Source organism: Eptatretus burgeri, chromosome 8, assembly GCF_056783735.1.
Source record: "Eptatretus burgeri isolate ZD-2024b chromosome 8, Ebu_testis_v1, whole genome shotgun sequence".
NCBI lineage: Eukaryota > Metazoa > Chordata > Myxini > Myxiniformes > Myxinidae > Eptatretus > Eptatretus burgeri.
Genome location: NC_140968.1, coordinates 47,843,086 through 47,865,326, shown reverse-complemented (window position 1 = coordinate 47,865,326; position 22,241 = coordinate 47,843,086). Strand labels below are relative to the sequence as shown.

The window sequence follows — 22,241 nt, the reverse complement described above, 5'->3', positions numbered from 1 at the left end:
GGCGCAATCGCTCAGGATTAGGCTTAATCGTGCCGTCGGCTATCGTGTAACCGAGAAGGTCAATTGACCTTGCCGAGAATACGCATTTCTCGTAGTTGAGGGTCAGATTATATTTTCTAACAATGCTCAAGAATCTGTCCAGATTCATGTCATGTTCCCCCTGATCCCTACCGCACACTGTGACATTGTCCACGGAAACAAAAGTGTCTTTGAGGTTTTCATCTGAGATGATGTCGTCCATTACTCGTTGGAAGCAAGCTACTCCATTCGTGACACCGAACGGAATCCTCCTGAATTGGTAGAGGCGTCTACCTGCCTGGAATGCGGTGTAAGGTTTGTCTTCCTCTCAGATGGGAATTTGATGATAGGCGCTTCGCAAATCGATGGTGCTGAATATCTTATAATTGGCCACGCGTTCGACCATCTCGTCTATGCGCGGCAAAGGGTAGGCATCGAGTTGGGTGAAACGATTGACCGTTTGGGAATAATCGACAACCATTCGTTCCTTATGATTCTGATTGGCGGTGACCAACACCTGTGCGCGCCATGGCGAATCGCTCGGTTCTATAATTCCTTCCTCCAGTAATCGCTTGGTCTCTGAAGTGATGAAGTTCATATCAGCAGTGGTATATCGCCGCAATTTGATCGCTATCGGTTTACAGACCGGCGACAAGTTAGCAAACAGCTGGGGGGACGTTACCTCTGCGGTGGTCAAAGCATTTAAAATTAGACGAGGCTTGCTTCCTCCAAAGGGTATTTCGACGCTCGTGTGCTGCTTGAGGACATTATGACCCAGAATTACGTCTGCGCATAAATCACGAAGCACCAGTACCCTTACATCCCGATGCGTGTACCCTTTTACGTCCAATTCAACATTGCAGTACCCTCGTACGCGGGACTGTAGTGATGTGGCGGCCATGCATACCGTATTGTCTGTCGGGTGGATCTTCCATTTCCTGCCCTTCACTAGCGAGCTGTTGACGAAACTTTCAGAGCTACCGGTATCAATCAGAGCCTCAGCCATATGCCCGTTAATTCGTAACATGCCCATAACATGGCTCACCAAGAGGATCGGAAGCCTCCCTCAAGTGAAACCGCCATTTACTCCCGGAGAGGTCGACGGATAATACCCCCTCGCCGACTCAATCTGTAAAGGGGATTATCGGCATCCTCGATGCTCATGCTCCTATATGCTCGTTACATAATATATCGATGCTCATTACCATGCTCCTACAACTCAAAATAATCCTCACTGCTTGGCATGTATGCTTCTGTAGTTTAGATAGTTCGCGTTGCTTGAAATGTATACTCCTATAGTGCTGAAGTAATCATGGTGCGTTAGTTGGGCCTCTAGTTACATTTTAAAGACGGGGAAAATGTGGTGAATTGAAGGTCGTGACGTGCGATCACATGTTGCACGGCTCGAGCACGGAATAGATAAAGCTAAGGTTCCGCTCGGTCGGGGGGATTGTCCCAGGGGCATTGTCGTTTACGGCGGCGGTTCACTTGGATGAAGCGGCTTCAATCAAATGGAATAAATTGAAATGAAAACGAGAGAAGAACCTTCAGAGTGTAGGCTTTATTCCATTTGATTGAAGCCGCTTCTACGGGCACACCAGGGGATACAGGTGCAGCAAGGAGTACATAAGCAGTAAGGTATACACGTGCAACTAATGACCGCAAAATAAATCAGTATAAGCCCGGAGTCCGATATACTCTCAATTCTAACCATTCAACGAGCACCAAGTGAACCGCCGCTGTAAACGACAATGCCCCTGGGACAATCCCCCCGACCGAGCGGAACCTCAGCTTTATCTATTCCGTGCTCAAGCCGTGCAACATGTGATCGCACGTCACGACCTTCAATTCACCACATAACCTCTTCCTCTTCCTCCTCTTCTTCTTCCTCGATTTTTTCGACAACCCTTCCATGACCTAATCTGTTGAAAACTCTCAAACATTAATAATAATAACAAAAACGATCTCTTATAATGCTTCATCTTCCTCTTTCACACATGTGGTACTCTTTATTCTATCATAATGCACTACTCTTCTGCTATTTAAACAGACTGCTCTCAAATCGACCTTCCCTTCATACCTTGCCAAAAAAATCCAACTGTTACAACGTTTCTTCTCTCCATTCTCTGAATTCGCCTTTTTTGCAGCAATCAAGAAACGTGTTTAATCACATCTCTGACCTAAAACTTTTAAAAACCCCAGTTTGCTATGAATGTTCGCTTTCCATCAACCATTGTTTTTTTACCAACTTCAGTGCCAACTCACTGCTCTCACCCCTCACTCTCAAAGCAACTATCCCACTCTTCTCCCTCCAAGCCTCCCTCTCACCTCTCTCAAAAACTCCCCCCTCACCTTTCTCCCTCCATTCATCCCCTCACTCATCCTTCCCAAAGTTGCCCCCCTCCCATACACAAAGCTGCGTCCTTCCACTACCCTCTCACCTCCATCTCTTCACTCCACCTCCTCAAATCCTCAACTGCCTTCTTCCCCCTCTCTTGTCCAACCTCTCCCCCAGCACCAGAGAGCCTTTACTCCTCCTCATTCAGCCCCCTCCCCGAGCTATTCTGCAATCCCCCACACTCTTTCAACAACACTCCTTACCTCCCCCCCTCATCCCTTGTCCTACCCTCCCCTCCCCCACCCCCTGCACACAAAGCCTCCTCCCCTACCTCTTCATTACAAGTATGGACCTCAAATATCCGGGGCCTTTGCTCAAACCTTTCAGATCTTTCCATACAGGTTGCCACTGACAAACCAGACATAATCTGCCTACCAGAAACTTTCCTCTCCCAAGACATGTTTGACTCCCAAGTATCTCTCCCTGGTTACTCCCTCCTCCGGTATGACAGACCTGAGCCTCGCCCTGGTGGAGGAGTTACTCTCTTCATCAAAGACTCTATTCCTCACTCTCCATGCACTGCTCTCACTCCCCCACACCCCCAGGAATACCTCTGGCTACAGCTTCCCCTCAACTCCCACCTCATGTTTATATGTGTTCTGCACCATCCACCTAACAGTGATGACTCCATCTACACATCGCTATCTGAAAACATGGACCAACTTCTATCTTCTCATCCAAACTCTCTCTTCCTCATATGTGGCGACTTCAATTGTCATCACGCCAGTTGGCTAGGTGTGGGTACCTCTCTCACCTGTCATGGCACCTCAGCAAAAGCTTTCTGCGACTCAATGGGACTCACTCAATTGGTCAACTTCCCGACCCGGATCTCAACCAATGGTACTCCATCTCTTCTGGATCTGATTTTGACAAATTTCTCTGACAATATCTGCCGCTCTTTCTCTGCTCCAATCGGTTCTTCTGACCACGTCCTTGTTAAAGTGGACATCTCTCTGGCTGTTATCAGAGAACCACCTCACCGCCGTCGAGTCTGGCATTTCACTCAAGCCGACTGGCAGGGTCTCTGAGCAGCCATCAAACTTACAGACTGGTCTCCTATCACTACTTTCTCCAACATCAACTCTTCCTGGGAATTCTTTCAAAGAAACTTGCTCTCCCTCATGCACAGATTTATCCCCTCTCGTCTTCAATTGTCCTACCCTTCCTCCCGCCCTTTGTTCACTGAAGCTTGTGGTGAGGCAGTTGTCCTGAAACAACTTGCCTTTGCCTCATGGAAAGCAAACCCAACTGAGGGCAATCTCAGTTCCTTCTATAAAGCAAGGAACAAGTGTGTATCTACCCTCAGGAGAGCCAGAAAACAACAGCTTTCTCATCTCAAGTCTGAACTCTCAAACCTCTCTCCCTCCTCAAAATCCTGGTGGCTTCTAATCAAATCTGTTTCTGGTGTATGTTCCCTCTCCATCCCCTCCCTTACCTCAAATGGCTGCACTGCTGATACCGCATGTAAAAAAGCTCAATGCCTAAACTCGGTGTTTGCAGCTAAATCTTGTGTCCAAAACCCATCACTTTCTCTACCCACCTTACCCAGTCACACCCAACTGTCCCTGGACTCTGTGTCCTTTTCTCCTGACAAGGTGGAGCTTGCTGTCAAACCTCGACCCAGATTCTGCAACCGGTCCAGACGGCATCAGCCCACGTGTCCTCAAAGCCTGCTCTTCTGCTCTTGCTCACCCTCTCTCTGTTCTATTCACCCTCTCATTTGCCCAAGGTCATCTGCCATCTGCTTGGAAATCTGCAAACATCACTGCCCTGCACAAAAACGGTGCAAAAACAGATCCCTGCAACTCCAGAGCAATCAGCCTTCTCCCAATCATCAGCAAGGTTATGGAATCCATCATCGCTTCAGACATGAAATCCTTCCTCTTCTCCAATGGCTTGATTTCTGATCATCAATTTGGTTTCAGACCAGGTCACTCTACCCTGGATATGTTGCTTCTGCTCTCCCAACAATGGATGGAGGTCCTCAATGCCAGACAGGAAATCCGAGCCGTATCCCTGGATATATCACGTGCTTTTGACACGGTCTGGCACCCTGCCCTGCTCACCAAACTCTCTTCCTATGGTATCCAAGGCCATCTCCACTCATGGCTCACAGACTTCCTCTCCTGTCACAGTCAACGTGTGGCCCTGAATGGAGTTCTTTCATCCCCCCCTTCCTGTCCAGGTTGGAGTTCCTCAAGGTAGCGTTCTGGGCCCTGTTCTTTTTCTGTTTTTCATCAATTATCTCTCCGACTCTCTGGAAAATCCTCTATATCTCTTTGCTGATGACCCCACCCTCTGCCGTACCATCGGTCATCCCTTAGATGGGCAAGCAGCAGCTTCTTCGCTCACTGCAGATCTGGATAAAATCACAAACTGGTCCAACACGTGGAACATGTCTTTCAATCCAGACAAATCTCACACTCTCACTATGTCTCTCCGAAAGGACCGTTTAGAAACCCCCCATCCACTTTCTCAACAATCCTCTGGAAGAAGTCTTTTCTTTCAAGCTTCTGGGTCTCACTATCTGCCATGACCTTTCCTGGGAAAGCCCCATTTCAAACCTCACCTCCAAAGCCAGTCGCTGACTGAGAATCCTCCATCGTGCAAGGTCCTTCCTCGGCCCACTTGAGCTCCTGACCACTTACAAAGCTTTTGTCCGCAGCCTGATGGAGTACTGCTCTCCCCCCTGGGCTGGTGCTCCTACCTCCCACCTTTCTCGACTTCACGCTGTAGAAACCAAGGCATTTAGGATCATTGGCATCTCCCGCAATGAGGCTGAATCTTTGGGCCTCTCACTCATTCACCACAGGTTGGTCGGTGGTCTTTCTGTCTTCTACCATCTCCTCTCCAGCCTCGCCCCCCCCCCCTGCTCTCTCTGTGATTTGTCCCGACCACATTCCGCAGGGCGCTCAAGGTCCGCCAACAACCCTCTTCTGGTAAAACTACCAAAATCACAAATCACTGCTCACCTTCACTCTTTCATTCCTCTTTTTTCCCGCCTTTGGAATAAACTCCCTCACTCTTCATTCCCATTATTCCCTCCAGGCCTTCAAAACAGCTGTTCACCACCACCTCTTATCATCCCCCATCCAAATCCTCGATCTTTTCTACCCCCCGATAATCCACCCAAGCCCATCTCCTTCGAATTCCCTGCTTTCCTTCCTGAAAGTCCCTGTAATATCCATCTTCTATTCTCCATCTTCCCGTCCCATCCCTCTCCCTTCCACAGATCTCCAAATGTCTCTGTTCCCCACTATTTTGTCCTTCCCACTCCCTCCCCTCCTGTCTCATGCCCCCCTTGATGTGCGTTGTGTGTTATTTCTCATACGAGCCTCGACAAGGTATACAAAAAAAAAAGGCAAATGCATCCATTTGATTTTTGTTCTTCTGTTGATTGCTCAATTCAATGCGTTTCACTTTTCCAGGATAAAACATGAGAAAGGTTTGAAGCTGCAGTTAGCAAGTTTTTGAGACTTTATTTCAAATGATAGTTAATACATACAGTATATACGTAATGCAAAAGGTAAGTGGTATAAAAAAGGAAAGCACCTTGAGAGTTACAAAAACATTTCGTATGTCATGAGTAAAGTAATTGATAAAATTCCCTCTGCTGTGTCTGCAGAGGCCTCAACTAACCCGCAGTAAGGGGTTTCCCAAAGTACTGCTTGTGGAAATATGTGGGCTTCAATCTCTGGCGTCTGAAGGGGAAGAAGCACCTGTGACCAAAGCGTTTTGACTGCTCTAGGCACTTCTTCAAACTCGCAGTAATATCAGGATATATTTCATCTGGCTTAGGCCTGGATCCACTGTGCTCAATGTGGTCCTCTGTCCTGGGCTCTTCGATGATCTTTTTGATCCAAGGCATAGCACTGTGCACCTTGGCGTAGACACCTGGTTTGTCCTCCTCACTGCAGCCCTCACCCCAGGAGACAATTCCCTGGAGCTTCTCATCACAGACCAATGGACCACCAGAATCACCCTGAGGAATAAAGAAACAAAATTTCACATCATTCAACAAAGGATGTGGATGATAAACATGTTCAGCCTAAAAGGTAATGCTAATGGATAGTGTTGCGGAAATGACTTCTATGAGTTAACTATGCTTAATATAGCATAGTTATTTCCTTATTCAGTGTCTTAACATAAGTGCAAAAGTAATTAGAATGGCAGTCGGAAGAGCACGTTCCTACTACAAGCTGAACAGTTTACGTTTTGTATCCCACTGATTCTTTGGCAGCACCGACGCTCTTTGCAGAGTATGGTCCCAATGGATGAATCCCACCGATCGTCCAGATCTGCATCGGGACCTCAACCAAAATCGAATCAGCTTGTTCTTGTCACCAACCCAACTCGTCCACCAGGTTTTGTCATAATCCGTCCACAACCTTTTGAAATCTCATGATATGTATCGTTTTTGATGTGGTCGCTCAATGGTGAAGAATCACTTTAAATAATTAAAAAATAAATGCTCGGATCCACATCCGGATCCATGTCTTTACCAAAATTTAATCAATTAGTCTGTGTCCTTGTAACACACCCAACCTGTCGACTTAGTTTCGTCCAAATCTGTCCATAACTGAGATATCATGCTATACATTGTTTTTTGCCCTCATCTCTCATTGGTGAAGAATCATTTAAAAATTCCAGAATCTGGATCCGGATCTTCACCAAAATCTAATCAGTTTGACTCTGTCACACAACCAACCTGTCCACCAATTTCATCCGATGCCGTCTTCAACTTTTTTGACATATCTTGCTCAAAGACAGACAACCAGACAGAGGTGAAAACATAACCTCAGTCCCCCTTCTGTAATGGAGGTAATTAAATGTGATATTAGATATTTTGTCATGATATTTGATATCGTGATATAGATATGCGTCGTGATATTTTGGTGATATTAGACATGCGTCGTTTTTCTGTTTAATTCGACACCATCTACCCCTCCTCATGTGTGTGAAATTATCATCCCTTTTACCCTCTTATTTGATGTTTTTCCCTTTGGAATCTATCTTAAATGTGTCTTTTATTGCTCCCCAGACCGCGAGCACAGGTCGCGGCAAGAACAAGAAGCTTGTTGCTGAAGCCGACCGAGCCTGCCGGGACATCGGCAGCTGAAGGGTGATGAAGAGGTTTGCCCCACCCACTGGCTGAAATGCAGACCAATGGTGAGTAAGAGAGGAGGGGTGTAAAGCATCATCAATGATGTGCATGGCAGACTTTGTAAAAGGTCAGGGCAAGAAATATCGGGGAGCAGAATCTTGGAGACATAACGCTGGAGGCTGTGTTTGGCATGAACTTGTGGAGCGGAAACCATGCTCCACCCAGCCGACACCATGTCCGCTCAACTGATGGCACACTCTCTCAGTCAGTCATACCCTTACCTCTCATCGCCCCCACCGACGGGACTTTTGTCTGCAAAGGATCCCTGAATTACGCGATCTTCACAGGGTTTGCTTGACACTCTCCTCCTGTCTTGTCTGTCCCAAACGATGTCTATCTCTCATAGAATGTCTGTGTGCCCAGTTAAAGCATCGTCTATGTCAGGAATCCCATTCGTTTATTTGGTTCGTGGGCTCGTATGGTTTGGTAAGGGTAAGGGTAAGGGGTTTTGATTATTAAGCTCATTGTTTATTGCCATTTTGTGCATTGTTTCGTTCTGTTCCCTCCCCATGACCATATATTTATTTATTTATAAACAAACTTGACTTGGTCTTGGGTGAATTTTATATGTGGTCGATGCTTAATTTGGTAGTTTAATAAGACCCTTAAAGGGACCATTCGTATTGGTCTCCACGCCGCTAAGAATATCGCGTCATGTGACTCGGTTGTTCAGCATGAGATTAGATCCAGTCACGTTATAACTACCGGCACAGCACTGGGCTGCTTTAAGACTTCCAATCTGCACGGTAACACAATCGTCAGATGCAGATCTGACAGGGAGGTTTCTAAGTGGTCGACTTGTGGTGGCTTTGACGTGACCCTCCAGATTTGAACGGGAAAACCAGAATGACGGGCAGCTGCTCCAATAGTTGTAGTACACTTACTTCCACAGCTTCAATGAAGTGGTGCAACACGATCTCATGTCACCCTCCATCACGACAGCCGCAATCTTTTCACTCCCCATTATCTCGACTAATCCCAACCCTCTCACTTGTAGGTTACTGTGTTTCCTCTAATCCTCTCCTCTTTTCCTGTTCGTTTTATGTTTGCATGTTGTGTTAGTTGTGGTCCCACCGCCACCATTGTCAGGAAGTTGCATTTTTACTGTTTGTCTCCTCGCTCTTCCGTAAGCCGAGATATTGTACACAAACAAAACATAAACATAAGATGACATTTCTTGGAACTAAAATAAAAAGAGAAATACTTCCATGAAATGTCATCAAATTTTCAAAAATGACGTGTCTGCAAGTTTATCAGTGTTTTTCATATCTTCCTTTTGTTTTTGCAAAAGGTTTTTTTTTGTGAGAACAGCGCAGGAATTGAGGAAACGAATTTTCCCTTTATTAATCGTTTTTACATTGATTTAAGTCTCACCGTGGAGAAATTGAACATTCATCACGTGCAGGACAAGGACATTGGTAGACATCAATGTACTGAACTTAAACAAATCAACCTTGATTAACTAAATTCTCACCTGCTCGTTCCGTTCCCCTAAAACTTTAATATTTCTTCCTTCATGTTTAGCTTTCTTTTGGAAATGAGGACAAAACACAAACGTATTTCTGACATGTGTCGGTCAAATAAATGTTTATAACAAGCATATATACCCGTCAAGCTCGGATGACACGATGCGAAGGAATGGCATTTTATTGGATGGGAAAGCCACAGAACAACATCAGTACCAACGAGAGAGTTCATCGAATGCCTTACTCACTCAGTCTTGAGAAACAAGGACTTGGGTGGAGTCTGCAAGCAGCAACTTCACTTTGTCGAGATGATATAAAATTCTGTAATATTTTGTCCAAGTACTGCTAAATGGGATGGTTTGGAAAGTGCCAAGAAGGCGATTTGTGTTCTGCAGTGTTGAAATATTTAATTCAATAAAGATAAAACAACAATGTTAGAGGTTTGTAAAAAAAAAAATGTTTTGGTCAAAGCTCGAAGCTCAAATACATGGTGTAGGCTCATGAAAGAGCTCGGGCACAGAACAGAACATAACAAAGGGAATAGCAGGAGAAAGGGGGAACAAAGGGAACAGCAGGAGAAAGGGAAAACATCAATAGCAGGGGGGAGGGAGGGAGAATGTCGACCGAGACGGACAAACAAGGGATGCAGGTAATGATGAGGAGTGTGGGAGAACGCAAAGGGACGGATAATATGGATACTTTAACTCTTTCGGAAGTTTACTGCTGTTGATGCAGCGCCTTTTACGCCAACTTATTTAACACGTTACATTAGTTATTCGTGACTGATTGTGTTCTTTATGACGTCCTTAAAAACAGTAAGTTTCCTGTTTGAAACTATTTTCAGTTTTATTTGATTGCCAGACAGGCAGACAGAGTAAAATTATCTCGCTCCTCTCTGCGCATGCTCAGTCGGGACAAATTCAGAGCCGAGGTACGTTCAAACTACAGCTTCGTTTTCCGATTCATGTTCTTATTCATGTCCAAAATACAACATTCTACTGAAATCAAGTTGTTACTCTGTCATAAACTGATGTTTGGCCACAGACAAAGTGAACCAATTGCTTAATTCAGCGTTTCACTTCGTGCACGTGGGGTAACAACACCAATCCTGTGACAGTTCGCCTTGAAGCTTGCTCACCGGAATGATATGATGTCATCTGGCATGGTGTGATCATCTTGACAATAATCTACTTTAGACTGGGTCGAATGGAACAAATGGAGGAGATTAAAGTCATTTTAGATGCCTTAAACAGAATTGTAAGACTTTATTAATAAGGCCGATGAGGTTTGGTGAAAATACAGGAAGTGGTAACAGACGAGATAGGAAACCAGACAGACAGACTCATGTGATCTATAGATACCGTGACAGTGTCTGTCTGCTTGTGTTGAGGGGTGGAGGGTGCGAAGTAAAATTATTGAGAATGCAATCAAGAATCACAAAGGTAAGTCGTGTTCAAGGAAATGCACAATGTCATATCAAGTCAGGCTTTAATCCAGTGGAGGAAGCCACCATTCTTATTGTTTAATAGTCAATAGAAAAGGTACAGATGTTAACCCATTTTGTTAAACACTAACAGCTGAATTTAAGAAAGGTGTTTAAGAGTTAGACTTGTGTAGAATCGCTAACCGTGCAATGATCACCCGTTCAAAGTTAATCGCCAATCGCTGAAGAGTGATTATCTAATGCAAACCTAATCATACAAGTTTCAATGACAAAGAAACTTCCACACGCCGACGAGGGCATGTTTATGAGTGTGTTTAAGGGTTTGAAACAAGCATTGTACGGGGATTATAATAGGTAGTTCACATGGGATGGTGAATATGGATGTTAGGAGAGCTTGATTTAGCTCAAGAGGAGGCAGAAGAGGATAGTAAGAGAGCAGTTCACCAACGTGTATAGAGAATCTAATCAGATAGATGCAATCCTCTGGAAAAACAATGACAATATCAAATTTGTCCGAAGATACAGACTCTTGAAGGAATAATTTGGTTGGTTGCTGAATCGAGTGCGAAATGACCTGGATCAATGTATGATGAGGGGTGATGTGCTGAATCCCCTCCAACAATTGTCCGTGGTGCTGAGATTCTATGCAAGTTCATGTTTTCAATTGGATGCTGGAAACATTGCGGCGTTTCCCAGGATAAATGGCTGTTTCGACGCGTACAACTAATCGGCTGTTTAGATGCACACAACTAATCGGCTGTTTTGAAGCGTCCAACCAATTGGCTGTTTAGGCACACATAAGCACAACTCAGGGGCACAGCTCACAACCGCCTCCATAAACTGCTATATAGACATGTGATTAGCTGTGTTTTGGTCAGCATTTAAGGGTTATGTGCGTGTTAGTATTCACAAGACACTCGCTAAACGCCTTTTGTAAATTTGGCAATTCGTTTCTCCTGCCACCTGCAGCACAATTCCTATAGTCGTGTGACTGTTTTACAGAGAAGCGGGATTTTGCTGTTTTCACGCACCAATCATCATTTTTCTTTCTGGGTACTTTTCACACTCGTTGACTTGGTTTCGGAATGGAAAAGGACTCATGACCTTGTGAAGAGCTCAGCTCTAGTTCCCATCGATTTTTGCGTTATACCAGTGAAGTACCATTTTCCTGGGACCTCTCTTACATTATGTGGTTGTGGATTCTACTTTATCGCTTTAATTTTTCACTATACTTGTGCTCCCCAGAAGTGTGCTTCTTTTACTCAAGGATCTTCCACGTCTTCCCTGAGAAGTTTTTCTCTGAAGTCTTGGATTTTTTTATCATGGACTTTTCTCGAGTTATTTAGTTTTCTCAATACTCCTTGCTATTTGTTTCATATCATGATTCCCGCGTGGAGATGATTTTCTAATGAACTTGAAGCTGAATTTTCACTAGCGAGTGAACGTTTATTCCAACTGATCTTCAATCCACATAACAAATGGTGGGTCGGAATTGTATTTATCACATTTGTAATTTCTACTAATATTAACTCAATTTTTTTTCTGTGAAATGTATTTTTGTGTCTTGTTGAACAATGTTGGCTCGAGTATGACATTGCACAACATTAAGCATGTACCATAGTCCATATATAGATATATATATATATATATATATATATATATATATATATATATATATATATATATATATATATATATATATATATTATGGGTGATGGCAAAATCAGACATGTCATATTTGACCACGACACGTCTGTGCCTTTGACTAATGTATAGAGATCACAAACGTCTTTGGCCAATGGGTAAAGACACAATGGGTGGAGCTCCACTGAGTGAAGCCTTTCAGCATCTCTCTACCCTCTCTCTGCCACACCACCTCTCTCTCTCTCTCTCTCTCTCTCTCTCTCTCTCTCTCTCTCTCTCTCTCTCTCTCTCTGTCTTTCTCTCTCTCTCCCCTCTCTCTCCGTGCTCTCTCCCACACCACCACCCCCTCTCTCTCTCTGTCTGTCTGTCTGTCTTGTCCTCTCTCTCCCTCTCACTCCCTCCAGAAACAAAGAAAAACCTCTCTCCCAAAAATAAGCAAATATAAGAGAAGAAACGAAAAAGAATAAAAAAGACATGGACAAGCAAAAGAAGTTCAAAATTGCACAAACCTTACAAGCATCCCGGCTTCCCTCCAAATAACCAGCACACATCATGCTGGAAGAAAACATGGACCCATAGCTTTTTTGACACACGTTTCTTTGAAGTATGGGAACCTGGAGGCACTGCAGTTCATCTGGGTAACCCTCTGTCAGAGGAAAGAGTAAATGGGGGAAGTGGTGGGTAGAGGGGTGGTAATGACGAATGAATTGTCAATCAATGGAGAGCAAAAACGCCTGGGGAATTATTATGTAATCAGCCAAGCTTCTCTAAATTAAAGCAAGAAAGAGTCATTGCTCTCACCTGGGTAGCGAAGACACTTGGCTCGCTTGAAAAGTGTACCATTAGCTGTTCTGCTTCAATTTTTTAGAAAAATAATGAATGGATTTGAAGACACATCATTTTGCACAAGCATTTTAGAAAAATCATGCAATGTCTGACATTTTGGAAGAGCTGAACAACGGATTATGGAAGGTGATCAAGGTGATGGAGAACTGCTGGGTCTTGGGCAGGTTAATTTATTTTTCCTTTTTTGTATACAGTCAAGGCTCATGGAAGAGTCAGCACACTGAACAGATCAGGTTGTAACAGGACAAAAGGAATAGTAGAGAGGGCGATGGGGCACCAACAGTAGAGTTGAAGGACAAGATAAAGCAAGACAGACTTGGACAAACAATGGGTGTTTGAAATGGGTGACAAACAATTGGAGAAATGGGGGGCAGGAAGGAATGCATAGGGTGAATATGATGGATACAGAAGGAAATTCTCAGGAAGGAAAAACTGAAAATTTGGAAGGAGGAGAGCTTGGGGTGGGGGTTGATGAGGGTAGAAAGGATCATTGTTTTGGATTGGAGATCATCTGAGATAGTGGTGAACAGCTATCTTGAAGACCTGGAGGGAAGAATGAGGACGTTGGTTCCACAGGTGAAAAAAGAGAGGAACGATTGACCAGAAGGGTGTTTCACCAGAAGGGGGTTGATGGTGGACCCTGTGCACCCTGCAGAAACCTGGGAGGGACAAAGCATGGAAAGAGCCAAGGGTGCAAGACTGGAGAGGAGATGAGAGAAGATAGAGTGGCCATTGATCTGTCTGTGATAAGCCCATAGGCTCAGCTTCATCGTGGAATATTAAAATGATCTTGATGGCCGTGGTTTCCATGGCGTCAAGCTGAGCAAGGTGTGAGGCAGGGGAGCCAGCCCAGAGGGGAGAGCAGTACTCCATGAAGCTGTGGATGAAGGCCTTGTAGGTGGATAGGAGTTCAGGTGTGCCAAGGAAGGACTTTGTACAATGGAGGATGACCAGTCCATGACTGGCTTTGGATACCAACTTTGAAATGTGAGACCCAGGAGTTTTAATGACTGAACCTCCTCAAGAGGATTATTAAGAATGTATAATGGGGGGAGGGTTTTGCCGGACTGTCCATTCAGAGAGAGCAGGAGTGAGAGATTTGTCAGAATTGAAAGACATATTCCATGTTTGAGCAGCTTGTGATTTTGTCAAGGTCTGAAGAGAGGAATGAGGCTTCATTCCACCTGTTTGAAAGCTTTTAAAGGAAGAAGGAAGGAGCGTTTTCTTCAATCAAGACACTGGCATTCCTCGATATACAAACGACATGCATTCCATGAAAGTCGTGCGTAGAGCAAAAAATGCACAAAGCTAAAAAGATTTTTCCATAGACATAGTGTTGTCAATCGAAGATGCATTCCTTGGGGGCTGATGTTCGGACACCTGGCTGCTTACACAAACAAGCCGAACTTGACTAAATACAGACAACATAATCGAAATCAAGAAAACATCTTGTTTTTTTTCTTCCAGGCACCCCCCCCCCCCACCAAAAAAAAAAATCAGAATTAAAAAAATAGGTGCCTGGTAGGAGTGGTTGGGCCCCCTAAAAGAAGGTTAATGTGGAGCCCGCTTTATTCATTGCGTATCAGTGATGATGTATTCACCGGGAGTGCGTATATTGAGGAGTGCCTGCATTGAGAAAATGATGGAAGAAAAAGAGATCTGCACAGAAGCACAAGTAGAAGGTGCAATGACATCGTGTTTTGGAGTTGTTTTTCATATGCAGACTGTGGCTGATGGTTGCATCATTTCTGGAAGCATGGCTGTGCTGCTCATTTTGCCAACCTCAGAAGGATGACAGGCTGAGTCAACCCACCTGGTGTTATTTCAACGTCACGATGTGCTCAAACTCAAGACCCTAAAGTCTTAACCCAGCCACCTTTACCGTTAAGCCATCACTAGGCTGATGTGTTTTAGAGTGAAATCGTTTTTTGGGGTTGTTTTGTAGCAAGGTTGGTTTACAATAACGTTGAAAATTCTGAAAGGGTAAAAAATTCAAATGTCAAAAAAAATAGAAACAGGAAAACAAAACAACTTCAAAACCGAGATAACAATATCTGATCTTCAATATTTCCCATGAAATATTTTCAATGGATAACAGCATTTTTATAAAAAGATCTAATCATCAGAATGTTTGCATACCTTCAGAGAGGCCCCATCCAGACACAGTGCACATCTGCCTGTTGTGGCCTGGGCAGTGAGGTAACGTAACTGGCTGGATATCCTGAGAAAGGCGTGCGGGTGTGGCCAGATGTAGCAGCGCTAAGTCATGGTCCAAAGTTTCTGGATCATAGTCTGGGTGTCGGATATGTTGGTCCACAAGTACTCGCTGCTCGGATTTTGGCTCAGAGGAGCGCACACGGTGCTTGCCAAGCAGCAGTGTTATGGAGCGTCCAAAGGATTTTCTGGAGTTTTGGGAGAGATGGAAGTTCGAAGGAAACCTTAGAATAGAATGAAAGATTACTCATGGATGAACGTGAAAACATGCTGTAAACTAGAACGCCACTTGGGAGAGCGCATACCTCCGCCAAGCTGAACAGTTTATAGTCTAGAAGCCAAAATCTGTAGCTAGCCTAGAAAATAGGTTCGCTGCTGATTTCATGTTAGAATGGTGCAACTGGTGTTTTTGAAGAGTCTAGGCATGACCAAGTCTAGTTCCACTTGTTGCCAAGTCTGCATCTGAATATTATGGCCGCCATGACAGTAATCAAAATGGCCGCCATCAGATTTAGTCTTTTTCTTACTGCAAATTGTACCAGCCAGAAATTTGTAATGATTGTGAAATACTATGTAATCTGACACGAGGAACACTATTTTGTGCTTTATTTTTGTACTGGATCACAACTTTTCACATAATTAACAACTTAAAGACGAAATTGAAAATGCACATACGAGCAACAAATGTGAAAAAGAAAATGTTTAGCACTATTGATGGAGATGGGTTTACAGTCAGTCAAAGGTTATTTCAACAGCTGTCAGATTCTTTCTAACACAAAATTACGTTGCTTTGCAGAAGAGAAAAGTGTTGTGAGAACACCCAAGTACAATTTTCAGAGCTATTGATCGGCTTGTACACTGAACGGGTTCCTACAAAGGGCTTTGCATCCACATGCTTTCGTGCAAGGCAGTCCATTCCGTGTACATTTGCACCGTCGAGTTGAGCATGACCCACGGCATTTGCATGTCGTCAGTTCTACACAGTAAGCAGTAATAGGCTGTGCAGTCATGAGTCGCGGCTGAAATGTCTCGTTGCCATCTTTGACGACCTGTTCCCACCCACAGTTCTCAGGTGCAGGTAGATGTGGTTCTTTTGAGCGTGTAGCCTGGTGAAGAGCAAGGCCAAGGCCCAGGTGTTGGGGGGTCAGTTTTTTGCCTCCTGAAGCCACATGAATAATGTCTTGGCAGATGCTCAGAACTTTGTTCTTGGTATCTGTCTCATCCGCTTCTTCATTGTCCATCTTGTCAGTGCTGTCACCACCACAAAGAAGCTTTACAAGCACGTACAGGGTTTCAGGTACAATTCGCTCTGCATTTTCTGTGTTCAGTCCACCGATAATGCTATGCCCTGGAGAGTGTTTTACGTCACTGTAAATCTTTATGCCCACTCTGAAGATCCAGCTAAGGATTTCGTTCTCATGATGAGGCAGACTGCACTGGGCCAATTCATCTTCTTCAGAACTTTCACCTTCTTCAGATAAATCATTCACGATGGTTGTCATGGCAAACTTTGTCACAGTTGAGGACGCAACTATGAGGGGTTTTGTGACATCCAATGGCTGCACGAATGTCACCTTGTCACTACCAAAGTGAACCTCCACTTTCTGCTTGAAATTGTAGCTTTTGTAGGCTCCAGCCTCAATTCCAAAATCATTCAATAACAGCATGCTGTAGTGTTCCCAGATGTTTTTCAGGGTAAACACATGTCCCTTCTGCAGCTCTTTCTCAAGCTGGTTCATCACATTTCTGAAACAGATGCTTTCAGGAGACTGGTTTTTCTCTCCACTCTCCTTTTTATACTTTCTGCGAAAAGAAACATAACACTTGAGGTGATATTTACCTTCAGCTGCCATCAAGTCTGAAACACCTGCAAACCTGTGACGCATGGTGGGGTCAAATTGGGCCAAACTAAGCATCCTGGATGATGTGTGATCAAATTCAACATTTGTCAGGACACCAGCTTTTCCAGGAATGTCAGTCTGGCAGAAAGCGCATTTTGACCAATCCATAGCGCTGTGCGTGGATCTTAGTGACTTTGGGACATGGTATTTCTCTGAGGAACCTGATGTTGTGTGGGTATCTCTTCTGCGTAAGTCACAGATTGTGGCTGAATCCTTGACTTCAGTCTGTCTATTTTTTGTGCGTGAGTAAAGTCACTATAGCAGAATTTGTGCCATTGAATCTTTTCGACGTGCTCCGGTACAGAATATTTTCTGATTCTTGAGAATGAGTCAACATATTTAGCATCATTATATTTCTCTCTTTCTTTGCAACATTCAGCTACAGTTTTCACACCAACGATTGTAGTCTTTCGAAGTGGCGTTGACTTGCTAGTTTTTGAACTGTCCTGGCAAATAAAGCATTTATTCCAGTCTACATGCTCTTCTTCTTCTCGATCCCTTGAACCCCTGTGAGAAATCTTGCGGCTTTCATTTTTCAGTTAGTCCTGGGTAACAGAAAAACACACAGTTATGTAGTTTAGGTTCATTTTATAGCAAAGTTGTAAAATTCATTGATTGTGGTTTGTATAATCAGACATTCTAATTCGAGCCTGAACATTTCTTTTAAAATAATATAGTGAAAAACAAGTCATATCATTTTTAGAAAATGGATGGAGCAATGTTTTTTTCTATACTCCCATCAGCTCAGGCATGCTCAAAAACATGGAAATCGACCCTAATTTTGTAATTTCATGTCAATTTGCGGCTGAAATATGACGAAAAGTGTATTTAATGGCGACCATTTTGTAAACTGTCATGGCGGCCATACTATCCATATCCAGAGTTGGCAACAAGTTGATTCACGTTTCTGTGTGTCTGGACAGTCAATTTACACCTGTTGCACTATTCTAACACGGAATCAGCAGGGTCGTACACTATTCTGCATTGGGCCTCCTGACTATTACGTTTGTATCCCACTAATAGGCCACATCTGCATCCATAACGTATCCAAATTCTAATCAGCTTGTTTTTGTCACATACCCAACATGTCCACCAAGTTTTGTCATAATCCATCCACAACCTTTTGAAATAACGTGCTATATGGGACATTTTCACAAAAGCGGGTCAGGTAACGGTAAAGAACAAAGTCAAAAATCAACTTTCTTTGATATTCTCGAAATAGTGCTTGAACCCCTTATAAGGCCTAGAAAAATGTTCAAATGATGTCAGCAACGCAGGATCACCATAAGTCCTCTGCACTAACTGGACAATATATGCTTGATAAAAATTCTCGGACAGTCTTTACCGTTACCTAACACGCTTTCGTGAAAATGTCCCATATATCGTTTGGGGTCCCATCTCTCAATGGTGAAGAATCACTTTTTAAAACTTCTCTGATCCAGAACCGAATCTGAATCTTCACCAAAATCTAATCAATTCGTCCTTGTCACACACCCAACCTGACCATCAGATTTTGTCCGAATCCGTCTTCAACTTTTTGAGATATGCTACTCACAGACAGACACATAAATAGACAGACAGGGGTGAAAACATAACCCCCATCCACCTTTGGTGGCAGAGGTAAAAATAACTGCAGACACATAGACAATAATGAAATTGATCATGATCAATGAGATGCAATAAATATGATTGCAACTGTTGAGGAAGTAGGTAGTGAACCCCAGCGATGGAGTTTATAAGTCTGAACCACGCCCCGGCGGTGGAGTTGCACTTTACATCAATAAATCAATTTGTCACTGCTCCTGTACTGATTCTACACCTCCCAACCCCCAGGAGTACCTCTGGCTGTGACATCCCCTCCACTCCCACCTCTTGTTAATCTGTGTGTTGTACTGTCCTAACAGTGACATCTACATCTCCACCCACCCATCTCTCCATCTTTCCATCTCTCTCTCTCTCTCTCTCTCTCTCTCTCTCTCTCTCTCTCTCTCTCTCTCTCTCTCTCTCTCTCTCTCTCTCTCTCTCTCTCTCTCTCTCTCTCTCTCTCTCTCTACATGGACCAACTTTTCAGCACTCATCCCAACTCTTTCTCTTCCTCACATGTGGTGATTTCAATTGTCACCATGCATCTTGACTGGGTGTTGGTACCTCTCTCACCAGCCATGGCACTTCAGCACAGTACTTCTGTCACTCCATAGGACTGACTCAATATGTGAACCTTCGGACCCGGATTTTTCTCAAAAGCAAATCTTCCCTTCTGGACTTGGTGATGACTAACTTCCCCGCAAATGTCTTCTGCTCTTCCTTTGCTCCAATTGGTTCCGATGATTATATGCTTGTGAAAGTCAGCATCTCTCTGGCTATTTTCAAAGAGCTTCCTCAATGCTGGCAGTTCACTCAGGCAGATTAGCAGGGACTGCAAGCAGCCATCTATCTTCAGGACTGGTCACCAATATCTATTGCCTCCGATGTTAACTCAAACTGGGAATTATTCCACAGAAATGCACAGATTCATCCCATCTCATGTTCAATTATCCTCCCCTTCTTCGCACCCATGGTACCCTGAATCCTGTGGTAAGGCAGTTTATCTGAAACAATTTGCCTTCTCTTCCTGAAAGGCAAATATGACCGAAGGCAATCTCAGTGCTTTCCAAAATGTCTGCAACAAGTATGTGCCCACTCTCAGGAGAAGCAGAAAACAACATCTGTCCAACCTCAGGAATGAACTTTCAAACTTTTCTCCCTCCTCTAAAACCTGGTGGTGCCTTGTTAAGTCTCTCTGGAGTATGCTCCTCTTCCATTCCTTCCCTCTGTTCAAATGGCACCACAGCAGACTCCACTCGTGAGAGGGCTGAATGCCTCAATTCTGTGTTTACTTTCAAATTTGTGTCCCCAACCGCTCGCTCGTGGTGCCCCACCCTTCCCTGTCAAACCCAACTGCTCTTGGACTCTGTCTTTTGCACCTGAGAATGTGGAGAAAATTATTTTAACCCTTGAATATGCGACTGGACCGGACAGCATCACCGCAGTTGTCCTAAAAACCTGCTCTGCTGCTCTTGCACATCCTCTCTCTGCCCTTTTCATGATGTCATTTGGGTGAGGTCATCTTCTATCCACTTGGAAATCCACCAACATCACTGCACTACATAAAAAGGTGCAAAAACTGATCCCCTCAACTAAAGACCTATCAGCCTTGTTTCAATCACCAGCAACGTCATGGAATCGATCATTGCAATTGATATGAAATCCTTCCTTTTCTCCAACAACCTCATCTCAGATCACCAGTTTGGTTTCAGACCAGGTCACTCCACCTTGGACATGCTGCTTCTACTCAGCAAACAATGGATGGAGGTCCTCGATGCCAGTCTTGAAGTTCAGGGCTGTTTCTCTGGACATATCTCGTGCTTTTGATAGTCTGGCATCCTGCCTTGCTCCCCAGTCTGTCTGCCTATGGCATTCAAGGCCAACTCCACACATGGTTTTTACTGATTTCCTCTACTCTCATAGCCAACATGTAGCACTCAACAGGATCCTTTTATATCTCCTCTTCCTGTCAAGGCTGGGGTGCCCCAAGGCAGTGTTCTGGGCCCAGTCCTTTTCCTAATCTTCATCAATGATCTCTCTGATTCACTGTAAAATCCCCTTTATCTATTTGCTGATGACTCCACCCTCATCCATGACATCACTCATCATTCAGTCAAGTAGGCTGCAGTCTCTTCCCTCTGTTCAGACCTTGAAAACAAAATCACAAGATGGTCAAACACTTGGAATATGTCTTCCATTCCTGAAAAATCTCTATATCTCTATCTCTATCTCTATATCTCTCTATACTATCTCTCTCTCTCTCTGAAAGGATTGTTTGGCACCCCCCCCACCCCTCCTCCATCCACTTCCATCGAACAATCCTCTTGAGGAAATTCAGTCATTCAAACTCCTGGGTCTCACTATCAGCCATGATCTTTCTTGGGCAAACCACATTTCAAAGTTAGCCTACAAAGCCACCTGGCAACTGGGTATCTTCCGTGCGTGTTTTGCGTCTCGTTTTTGTCTGTTACGTCCTGATCCGTTCATTCTACAAGCTCTTCCACAAGCCTCGACTATGTAAAGAAAAAAAACTACCTTTTAAGACAGTGTGCAGCTGTAAGAGCCCACTGATGGCTGATGAGTACTGCACCACACACGTGTGTCCCCTTCCGGTCCACCATTGATGCCTGCCAGGGTTGGGAGTGAGGGTTGCATGACCGCCCACCATATACTTTGTACTGCAGGGTCGAAACATGTCCTGCATAGGTGGGGAATGAAAGGAGGTGAGAAGTAGATGCAAGGTTATGGAAGAAGATAGAAAAGTAAAGGGAAAACAATAAATGCAAACCATTATACCGTAGTATGCACATGGTCAAAATAACACTAACGTATCACAAAAGTAATTCGACCCATAAGAAGGTGGTGCAGACAGACAGCCAGATAAAGCTTTTACCAAATGTAGACATTTAATATCTCCTTTGTAAATCAAGTCCACGTGACCACAGGTTGTCTGGTTTCAATGTTGTTCTCAATGTGTACTCCAGATCTGTTTTAATTCCACAATTCCCTGTACGATCCATTTTCCATATCAAGTGTGATGCCACTGCACCTTTGTTCCAAGAATAAAAAAATTTAATCCTCGTAGAGGCTGAAAAATTAATCAACAAATTAGTTTTGGGACCGGAGCGCAGCTATGTGGGCACGGCCAAATAACTCAGCACCTTCTGACTTGTATTACGAAGGAAAATCTTGGAGGAGTTTAAAAACTTGTCCTAAAAGAGTCTTCTTCAACGATACGTAGTGATGTAAAGAATAACTTTAAAAAAATTGAAATTTTTATTCCTCGAATCAACGAAAGTGAAATATTAATTGTTCGATTCCAAAGTGCGATAAACGCCAATTCCATGTTTTGCAGGTTACTGGCACCTTGGCAACATCAGATGGAGGGAAGCAAAATATTTTTCTTCAAAACACTTCACTTGCCATAGAGTTTCGCACAGAAAAACTGGATTTGTTTGTAAATATCGGTATTTGACATCCACAGTGTCCGACCACACGATGAAGACATATATTTCCCTATTGAAGAAGAATCAAACTCTTCATAGCTGACTCCAAAAACTCC

General features: G+C 43.9%; 2 protein-coding genes across 3 annotated transcripts in view; one reads left to right on the top strand and one right to left on the bottom strand.

The window, feature by feature from the left end:
• The window catches only part of LOC147021684 (uncharacterized), a 41,518-nt gene extending 32,875 nt beyond the window's left edge, over positions 1-8,643 (top strand). Inside the window, exons 1-3 of one of the 2 annotated variants that reach the window (XR_015060884.1) lie at positions 6,336-6,471; positions 6,657-6,780; positions 7,458-8,643. The gene's annotated coding sequence lies outside the window, so the exon portion shown is untranslated. Of the gene's footprint in view, positions 1-6,335; positions 6,472-6,656; positions 6,781-7,457 lie in introns of those variants that run through there. The other variant, XR_015060883.1, reaches the window with a different exon arrangement.
• Positions 5,876-22,241, bottom strand: part of LOC147021683 (trypsin-2-like) — an 18,265-nt gene continuing 1,899 nt past the window's right edge. The window contains exons 2-5 of the mRNA XM_085891925.1: positions 21,215-21,377; positions 15,120-15,382; positions 12,644-12,780; positions 5,876-6,398 (exon numbers count right to left, since the gene is read on the bottom strand). Coding sequence (XP_085748051.1) covers positions 6,051-6,398; positions 12,644-12,780; positions 15,120-15,382; positions 21,215-21,377 — 911 coding nt within the window. The 3' untranslated portion in view covers positions 5,876-6,050. The remainder of the gene's footprint in view (positions 6,399-12,643; positions 12,781-15,119; positions 15,383-21,214; positions 21,378-22,241) is intronic.